The 10,665-nt window shown below is 36.5% G+C and overlaps 1 protein-coding gene across 1 annotated transcript in view; it reads left to right on the top strand.

Moving 5' to 3' along the window:
• FNDC3A (fibronectin type III domain containing 3A) overlaps positions 1-10,665 on the top strand; it is a 341,318-nt gene that overhangs the window by 220,145 nt on the left and 110,508 nt on the right. The window contains 1 exon segment of the mRNA XM_042781725.1: positions 8,286-8,362. Within this exon segment, the coding sequence (XP_042637659.1) occupies positions 8,286-8,362 (77 nt within the window).

The raw sequence follows: 10,665 nt of genomic DNA, 5'->3' as shown, positions 1-10,665 counted from the left end.
GCCAAACAAAGTACAGGCATGTGAGTTAAACATTTACCTCAAGTAGACACACGCCCTGGAGAGAACAATCATGGGAGAAGGAAGGGCTCCTTAAGCACAGGGAGACAGACAGCTCAGGGGGCAGGAGAGTATGGAGGGATGGACACTGGGAAGAGGTAACTATGGGGAGGAAGTGGAAGGGGAGCTATTACATTGTGGTAAACTGTGGTCAGTGACATGCGACAAAATATATGTGAACTGCTGTATGGAAAGTGAATTTGCTTTGTAAATCTTCACCCAGATCACAATAAAAAATTTAAAAAAAGTCACTGTGCTAATGAGCAGGAATTGGGATATAGAATAAAATCATGAACACATTCTCAAATGACAACCAAGTGACAGTGATGAGAAGTGGTAGAGGGTGGAATACTCATAGGATATGATCTCCAAGGAATGAAAACTTAAGCATGAGGAGAAATAGCAATGGTAATGGGAAACAGCCTTGGGGTATCTAGAGACTACCATCCCTGCTTCACAGGGAATGAGGAGCTTCTGCAGCTGGGGGCTGATGGAAAAAAGTATCCTGGTGGTAGCCAGGTTTCATTTAAGGAAACAGAGGAACAAGTTTTCTATGAAAAGCTTGAGGATATAGGAAAATTTGTTTATAGTGGAAAAAAAGGTACTAGTGATCACACTGGAAAAAGGTTTGGGAAGGAGGTAATCAATGAAAGGAAAAGTCAGGAAATGGAAACAACAGTGAAAGGATATGAGCAGAAATGAGCAAGTTTGCTGCAAGGACTTGGTTTTGTTTAGGGACTTCAGATCAGAGACATGATAGGATTTACTGAGCCTGAGTCTAACAACTATGAGAAGATTCTGTGGCGTCCAGGAGAATGCTTTGCTTTTACATCTTATTCTGAGAAGATTTGCCTTAGGTGCTTAGAAGTTCATAATTACTTCTTGAACTTAGACTTTACAGTGACCCACTTTATAAGAATGATTCTTCACCAGGTTTGTTGGTCTGGTAGAGCCTGGTTGAACCCCTGAGACTATGGCCCCTAGCTGCCCTTCAGGCATGGAATTGAACCCACTCTTGTGGCTTCCAGCCAAACAAAAGACTGGGATATGAGCTGAACATTTACATTAGGTAAATACACTCCTTGGAGGAGAGATCAGTCATGGGACAATACAAGGGTTGCGTATGCACAGGGAGACAGCTCAGGGGGGCAGGAGTGCATGGGTGGGAAGGACACAGGGAAGAGATAACTAGGGGGAGGAAGTGGAATTTTTGATATATTTGACTTTTTTAATCAAATATATATTTTTGTACATATATTTTGTTAAGCTTTGAATTAGCTGAGAAGGAAATCTGGAAGATGGTCAAATTCAGGAGAGAGGCAGCATAAAGCATTTACTGTATCATAAACTCAACAAGCAGCTGTGCTGTTGCATTGTGGGAAATTGCAGTCAATATCATGAGACAAAGTATATGTGAGGTTCTATATGGAAAATGAATTTGCTCTGTAAACTTTCACCCAGATCACAATGAAAATTTAGGGGGAAAAAAAAATGGTTCTTTAGTAGCTTCTCTGGGGTGGTTGGTATGTATTTATTGACATTTATTGCTCTAGGTTACCCTTGCCAGTTCTTTTCCACCTTTTTAGGACTGTGGGCTTTTAAACATGGTTTACACTTCTTTAAAAATAAATAAATAAATAGCTTTATTAGGTAATCTTGGCTTTGCTTCTAACTTTGCTCTCTGCTTCAGTTTTCTTTACTTATAAATAAATGGTGCCTACTTCAGAGTTATCATGCGTATTAAGTGACTTAAATTATTTATATGTAACACTTACTGTGCCTAGCACATAGTTAAGCACTATATAATAATTATTTCTGAAGTGTTAAAAGAGCAAAGATGTTGCTTTGAAGACTAAGGTGTGCCTGACCCAAGCCACGGTATCTCAGTAGCCTCATATGCACATGACACCTGGACAGTGCATAAGGAAGACCACAGAAGAATTTATGCATTTCAATTGTGATGTTATTGAAAAATGATGAATGTACCGTGGACTGCTAGAGGAAGGAACAAATCTGCCTTGAAGGAAGTACAGCTACAGTGCTCCTTTGAAATGAAAATGGCCAGACTTCCATCTCGTACTTTGATCATGTTGTCAGAGGGACGAGTCCCTGGTGAAGGATATCAAGCTTGATAAAATAGAAGAACCTCAAAAAAGGGGAAGACCTTCAGTGAGATGGATTGACACAGTGGCTGCAACAGTGGTCCCAAGCATAGCAAGGACTGTGAGGATGGTACAGGACTAGGCACTATTTCATTCTGTTGTACAAAGATTTGCCATGAGTCAGTACCAACTTGATAGCACCTAAAAACAACACAACATAGTAATCATACTTTTACTTATAATAGTAACCACTTAATAGAGTGGTGCCAGTCAGTATACTTGGAACTTTAAATTTATCTATAATTCTTACAAAAATGCTATGATATTTAATTATTTGAACCTTGCTAAATATTGAATCTGTCATTAAAATTTACATTTTTTGGTACCATAATTTTCTTCCTACTGTGTAACTTGTACAAGCCAATCATTATAATTACCCCTCTGTTAATTAATGTTAGTTGTTAATAAGGTTCCTCTAAACGTACTTGGCACCATGAAACAATGAAAAGCTCTTCAAAAGTCCTCACAGTCTTCTTCCCCTCTGTTATAAACGAACCTTACCTGTGGTCTCCTATCTGGTCTCTAGTAGTACTTGGGTAGAGTGCCTTGGGAAGAGGTCTGGGTGTACATATTAACCTGTTTAGTCTATCCTTTACTTTTTTTGCTATTCTGAACCCATGGTCTGTTTTCCAAATTTCATGGATATGAGTGAGATTGTCATTCACCAAGCATCTTTATTAGTGTCTAAATTAAAATTTAAATGTATTAAAAATCAAAAAAAAAAAGTTAAATTAACAATAGAAGTGGTAGCCTTTATTCTCTTCAAAGACAAATTTGCCAGCCTCAAATATCACCCCCTCAGTGAAGGAACCCAGCATCATTCCTTAAGGGTTAGTATAGAGAATATATCAAGCTTTAGAAAGACATTTAAGACTGATTTTTTAAAATTAATAAATGTTACACTTATCCCAGACTTTTTAAATGGAGAACAGCAGGCTAGATGAATAAAATAAGAATTAGAAGATAGTACCTGAGGTGTTATCAGAGGAAAGTGAAGACAAAGCATTTTTTTAATCAAATATATATTTTTGCACATATATTTTGTTAAGCTTTGAATTAGTTGATAAGGAAATCTGTTGTTGTTGTTGTTGTTATTTGCCATCGAGTCGGCCCCGACTCATAGCGACCCCTCCTTGGGTTTCCGAGGCAGTATCACTACGGAAGTAGGATTGCCCAACCTTCCTTCCGAGGAGTGGCTGGTGGGGTTGAACCGCCAGCCTTCTGGTTAGCAGTCAAGTGCCTTAGCCACTATGCTACCAGAGCTCCCAAGGAAATCTGTAAGATGGTCAAATTCAGGGGAGAAGCAGCATAAGATGGTCAAATTCAGGGGAGAAGCAGCATAAAGCACTTACTGTATCACAAACGCAGCAAGCAGAAGCACTAGCTTTTTTTCCTTCCCTTTTCCCGGGTCAGTGCAAGTCACATGCAGCCTATCACATGACTCGGTCAAAGGATCTTTTCCTGTTACAGCTTTGCAAAAAAAAAAAAAAGAAAGAAAGAAAGAAACCATTCTCCAATTAAAGCTGTTAACGTGTACTACGCTGTTTCCTTGTTGGATTTTCTTGTTCTCTGCTGCTACTGTAAAAAAAAAAAAAAATGAGTGGTAAGATTTGCTGTTTTGAATATTCTGCTTTTATTTGAAAACATAGCATTTTATTAATCTAAAATTATGCCGTGTGGATGTTTTTAAAAAATAGGTGTCAAATATAATCGCTAAAAAATATTTTAAATTGTTGCCATGTAATTATAAAAACATTAAACTGTATTTAGAATTATGCTGATTTTATATTCCACAGAATATTTCTTTCCAGTGCCTTTATTTTACTAGGTTTTTGTTTTTGAAACTAATACTTGAAAATTGGTATCAGATTATTTGGGAGCCATTGTGAAAGCTTGCTTATAAAGAGTGTGTGTAGCCTTCAGCCCGTTGAATTTTAAGAATTATAAACTCTTGGGCAAATTCGTAGTTTCATTTTTTAAAAATAACTCTTAAATGTGTATATATAGTACTGTAAGGAAAATGTTAACCTATAGTAGATAAAATATTTCTTCTTTTAAGTCATTGGTGGCACTTTTTAAGGAATTGGGATGAGAGGGCTTCTTAAATTTCTCCTTAATGCAATTAGTGAGTAGAATTGTTTCTTCTGTAAGATGTTTTGAATAGATTTTGGTCAAATCAAGTAGATTATTAAGGAGCTACTAGGTATATCCTTAGTTGTTGAGCTATTGCTACTCTTGTGCCAGGTGTGCATTTAATGGTACAAACTGTAACAGATTTAGCTTTTTCTTTGGGACAAAATTCGTTCACTGCATAAAAATATGTCAGAGCTTGTAGCTAATTTTCAATACTTCCCAAAGTGAAAAATATTATTGGAACTAAGAGGTAATCAAATTATTTGCATCATTAAATATGAGAGGCTTTAGGGTTTTACTGTATAGACACACAGATAGCAACAGAAATGATAATATAAACATTGTGGTTCTAAACATTAACATTTGTATATACTGTGTTTATACAATGGGTTTTTTTTGTGTCCAGTGTTGAATTGAACTTCACACCATACTTTAGATATTAAATATGGTACTGATGAATTGTGTTTAAAAAAAAAAAATCCAGCAGTGTACCACGAAGCAACCCTCAGGTATGAAAATTTATTTGCTACAGTGAAATGATTGCTTTGTAGAAAAGTGAGTTAATCATTAAATTGGCCTTTGGTGACTGCTGGTTTATTTTAGATTTGTTTTGTCCTATTTTAAGTACACTTAAATATAATTAAAGGATAAAGTAGAGTTTTTTACTACTGAAGTAGAATTAGTTTTGTTGTTGTTGTTGTTGTCTGCCGTCCAGTCGGCCCCAACTCATAGCGACCCCTCCTTGGGTTTCCGAGGCAGTATCACTACAGAAGTAGGATTGCCCAACCTTCCTTCCGAGGAGTGGCTGGTGGGTTTGAACCGCCAGCCTTCTGGTGAGCAGTCATGTGCCTTAGGCACTAGTTTTAGCAAGTATCAAATATAATATGGTTTGAGTTTTGTAACTACATAATATTTGTATATTTTCTAGTAAAAGGAGGGCAGCACAAAACAGTTATGTAGTTTCATTATTTTAAATATAATTACCAACAGCTTTGAGGAAAGAAAGAAAAGAAAAAAAACAACTCTGATTCCTCCCCCCACCCCAAATTAAACCAGCCTTTGTTTTAATGATTTTTAATGATTTACTGAGGTAGAAGCTCTGTAAATATCAATTTGTTGTAATCATTATTCAAATTTCAGACAGTTTTCAGTGAATTCGTTTTGGTGCTCAGATAAATTTCATGTATTATAAATATATCTTACCTAGCTCTTATGCTTCAGAAATCTAGTGATGGGTAGTTTACTGTAGTTTTATATAACTTAACTAATAGAAGTAACCAACATTAGTCTAAAATTGGTCTACTTTCTCTTTAAGCCAGTATATAGAAGTTAAAAGTGAGTTGTTGAATGTAGCCTTTCTTGCCTAGAAGTTTAAAATACCTTACAAGATTTTTCAGTAAATTAATACATAATGTTTGTTTAAATGTGGGAAAAGTTTGGTCTTTTTCACTTGTTTTTCAATGATTTAAAGACAGAACCTTGATTTTTCTTAGGAACATCAAATTATCGTTCTTAAACCTCAGATTACATCAGTTGCCAGTAATTCATGGCATTGTAATATTTACTCAATATGTAGTATTGAGTAAGGATGGGGCATATCCTTAGAAATGAAACTATTATTCCCAGTTTTACCACTTGGGCAAACTTAATTCTGGGCCTCAATTTTCACATCTGGATAATGGTGGTGTTAATAATATTTACTTAATAAGATGATTATGAGGGTTAGAGAAGGATGTATGTGTATTTCCTGACACATAATAAGTGCTCTATAAGTAGTTTAAAAAAAAAACAAACTTGTTAGTTGTCTTCCAGTTGGTTTCAACTCATGAGGACCCCACATGTGCACAGATAACTGTGCTTCATAAGAGTTTTCAAAGCTGACCTATGGCAGCTCTGGGTGAGTTTGAACCACCAACCTTTCAGCTGGTAGTCCAGCACTTAACTAGTTCTACCACCCAGGAACGTTTATAAGTTTTAACTATATATATGATTAGTTATTTTAAGATAACAGTATTTTTTTAATCAACTTCATGTATTTAGAGGACTTATTGTGGATGGCATAGTGGTTAAAGCTTAACATTCAACTAGTAACCAAAAGGTAAGCAGTTCAAACCCGCTAGCCTCTCTGCAGTGGAAAGATGAGGCAGTCTGCTTCTGTAAAGGTATACAGCCTTGAAAATCCTGTAGGGCATTTCTATCTACTCTGTTCTATAGGGTCTCTATGAGTCAAAATCTAGTTGATGGTAGTGAATATAGTTTTGGACTCTGCGTGAGGATGTATTTTGCTGAAAAGTTATTATTACACGTAGTGTAATTTGGTAGTCTGTTAACCACACACGTTTACACTTCTTTTTTCCTCTTAACCACTTGTCTTGCTCCTATTCTCCTGTACTCTTCCCACCTCTTCTGTCTTTCCTCTTCCCCTTCTACTCTTTCTTCACTCCTTTTTACCCCTTTCTTCTCTCCTCTACCTTTTTCCCTTCCTTATCCTCTGCTCCCACTTCTCTTCACTCTCCCCCTCTTCTTCTCTGTACCTCACTCATTCCTTTCTCCTCTCCACTTGTCTCTCTCCTTTTCCCTTTTCCTTCTCCCATCCCCTTTTCCTTAACACTGTTCATTATTTCCCTTCCTGCGCCCCATTTTTCTACGTTCTCTTTTCTCATGCCTTCCCACCTTTCGCATCCCTTCCCCTCCACCTATGGCCACTTTGGTGCTGTATCCTCACCCTTCTGTCTCCATAGAAAGAGTAGAGTGGCTATAATCTGAGCTTGCTGTAACCTCACTGCTCTTCATTCTTTTTTCTTTTTCTGTAGTATATGCAAGGTTACCAGTGGAATTTTTTTGATTTTTCTACCCTGCTATTAAGATTTTCCTCTTTCATTTCTTTGTACAGAAAATAACTAAGACCAATTATATGAACTCTTTAGATACAAAATCTACATAGTAAAGGAACTTGCCTCCCCTATTACATTCTTTATCACACTGTTGTGGTGTACTGTTATTTCCTCAGAAGTAAGTAAGGCTCTTTGAGGAAGTTTCATGTCAACTTATTAAAAACTGGTGGGTGAGAAGGACAATGTAATCTAAAATTATAGCAAAGAAGAGATCTGAAGGTGAAATTCTTTCTTAAAGTTATGTAAGGCAAGTAAGATTTTAGGTCCTAGAAAGAATAAAATACATTTCCCAGAAGTGCCCATTTTATTCCCAGAAAGGTTAGGAGAGAAAGTACTCAAGAGATCGTATTATTAAAGCTGTTAGGTAAATAAATACAATACTATAAGAATGAAAGGAAATACAGAGTAAGACAAGCTGAATTTTCTTTCTTTCTAAGAAGTTTTCTATGTAAGAAACAGATTTTCCTTGGGTAAATATACATGTACATCATTTCTCTAACTTTGTTCTCAAGTCATTGATATGACTTACACTTTGCACAAATTCTTTAACCCTAACAAAGCTAGCTCCAAGTTTTTAACTTTATCTCACTTATTGCTTTTCCTTCTTGACTTGTTCATGATTTTTCTTACTAACTTCAAATTGTGGTCTTTAGTATCTGTCATTTTATATGCAGAATTTACTTTGATTTTCCTCTAAGTCAGTGAATCTAAATTTACACAATTGTAAGATCACCTGGGATATTTGCAAAATAAAATACACCGATTCAAGATTTTATTATAAACATACTAATAATTTCTTAGAAAGCCTAGAAATCTGTGTTTGAAGAGTTTCCCAGGTGACTGTGATCACCAGGCAAGTTTTAGAAACAACTGTAGTGAAGGACAGTGTACTTTACAAGATAACGTTTATATTTCAGAGCAGGTGAATCATCTGAACTTTTCATAATAATATAGTCATTATTATCTTGTTCAGTTTAGATGAAGTTTTGAAAGTGTAGTTCAAATTGGATTAATTATAACATTTCTGTAACCCACTCAGGTCCTGCTCAGGTTCCAATGATGTCTCCAAATGGTTCTGTGCCTCCTATTTATGTGCCTCCTGGATATGCCCCACAGGTATGTTTTTATGTTATTTTTCTTTTTATATCTGTTTAATAGTCACTCTCTGTTTAGCTTTGATTCTGAGGAAGAAATACTATTTGAATGCTTTATGATTACAGGTATACACAGTACAGTATATCTTTGGTAAATCTGTTTATTTCAAGTACATTAGTACATTGGGAAAGAAGGGGGAGAATATTTTGTTGGCAGCACTGCTCATTTGGCCTTATATTTAGGTACTGAATTATAAAAAATGAATTCATTCTAGAGTTTTATCTCCTTGAATATGTTAATAATGTAAATAAATTATAAAGATGCCTAAACCAAAACTCCTTGCCATTGAGTTGATCAAACTCATAGCAACCCCCCACACACACTAGGTTTCCAAGGCAGTAAATCTTTGTGGAGGTAGATTGCCCCATCTCCCTTCTGCAGAGTAGCTGGTGAACTTGAACTGCCAACATCCTGGTTAGCTGTCAGATACCTTAGGCACTGTACTACCTGAGCTCCTTTTAAAGGTGCTTACACTAACATATTTTTTTAAATAGTTATTTGCTTAGGAATAACTCAAAACAATGCTTCCAATCTTATTCATACAATGGCACACATAAACTGGTAATAATTATAGGGCACATTATAGTAGATAAAAGAGAATTTAGATCTGAAGCCCTAATTGCTGAGGGGATCATTGTCATCCATTCCTGCACATTAGTTGGGGAGCTGTGACTTAAAGAATGAGGTGTAATTAATTATTTGCACATGCAAATTGAATTAAAATATAAGATCTGCAGGTGTTTAATATCTTTCACTACTGAACTTCTGTGTGTTGTTGTTGTTGTTATGTGCCATTGAAACGGACCTGACTCTTAGCAACCCCTCCTTGTAGTCTGTACTTATTGCCTCAAATCCTTTTGGGAAATGGCCACTTTCTTTTCTTGGAACTGAATTTGCACTTGAAGTTTTCTTCAGGCCCTTTCTTACTTCATGCCTGATTATGTCAGAATATAGGTGGGATAGTGTGGTAGATTCTCTGACGCCTCTATAAAATGTACCGCTTTATGAGGAATATCTTTGGCTAGTGGAAATGGTTAAGCATTGGACTACTAATTAGAAATCTGGCAATGCAAACCCATGCAGAGGCAACTCAAAAGAAAGGTCTTAGCCTTGAAAACCTGTCGACCACACTCCTACCTTGCACACATGGGCCACCAAGAGTTATGTTGACTCAGTGGCCACTAGCTAACTATATGAAGGACAGCAAATGGAGAATGTGTGATGAATAGAATGGACGTATAATCATGCGCCACATAACAGCCTTCCAGGCAACATCAGACTGCATATATATCTGTGGGCCTGTAAGCTTATAGTAGAGTTCAGAAATCCCAGTTGGGAAACAGGACATAGCAAGCACAACAGCTTCCCACATATGCAACACCTGTATCTTGCGTCTCTTCTGTGCAGTGATTGAGTTGCGAGAAGTATGGTAGTACAGGACATATGTAACTTATACATGTTTTGGTAGTCATAAAAAATGCTTATGTTACTGATTTATGTATGTACAATACAGTACTTGTTATATAAAAAGTTTACTGTATAATGCTGCATGCTTTAACATGTAGGCAGCAACATCCAGTCTCATGTATCACACATTTCTTGAGTGTTATCGCATTCTCTCTCTGTTTAATTTTCTTTCAAAATTATTACCTTGAAGTGCATCTCAAACAGAGGAAAAACAATGCTAGTAATAACAGCAATAAGAAACAAGGGAGAATTATCCATTTGGAAATAAAAGGTTATTAAAAAACACAAAGGTGGTAAATGAGTGAAGGCTATTGCTCGCAGTTTAGACATGTGTCACTTGACAGTCGTGATAAGCCTCAAAAACAAACAGAATTATCCCAAGCTGTTAAAGGATCAGCTCTGCTAATGAAAATACCAGTGGTACCTATACCAGATATAGCAAAGTTGCTAATAACCTGGATTAAGGACCAAACACAAAAGTTGATCACTGCTAAGGTGCAAAGCTTGTTGGAGATGCTTAAAGCAAAACCAGGACCAGATTACAATATGCTGTTCACAAAATGTCCAAATCACGTAATGGCTTGTTTCATAGAATGTGCCATGGATTGTGGTCACTGCTTGGTCACAGCCAGCTACCCAGAGGGACCGAGTAGTTGAACTTGTATTCCATTGTCTGTATGTACCATAGTTCAGTTATCCAGTGCTCAGTTGATGGACACCTAGGTTGTGTCCATCTTCTGGCTATTGTAAATAGTGCTGCAATGAACATGGGTGTGCATATATCTGTTCTTGTCATG

The sequence above is a fragment of the Orycteropus afer genome, unplaced genomic scaffold, assembly GCF_000298275.1.
Source record: "Orycteropus afer afer isolate SDZICR_OR568_19922 unplaced genomic scaffold, OryAfe1.0 scaffold00157, whole genome shotgun sequence".
In the NCBI taxonomy this organism is placed as follows: domain Eukaryota; kingdom Metazoa; phylum Chordata; class Mammalia; order Tubulidentata; family Orycteropodidae; genus Orycteropus; species Orycteropus afer.
The sequence above is the reverse complement of the archived record's forward strand: the minus strand, read 5'-3'. Positions and strand labels throughout refer to the sequence as shown.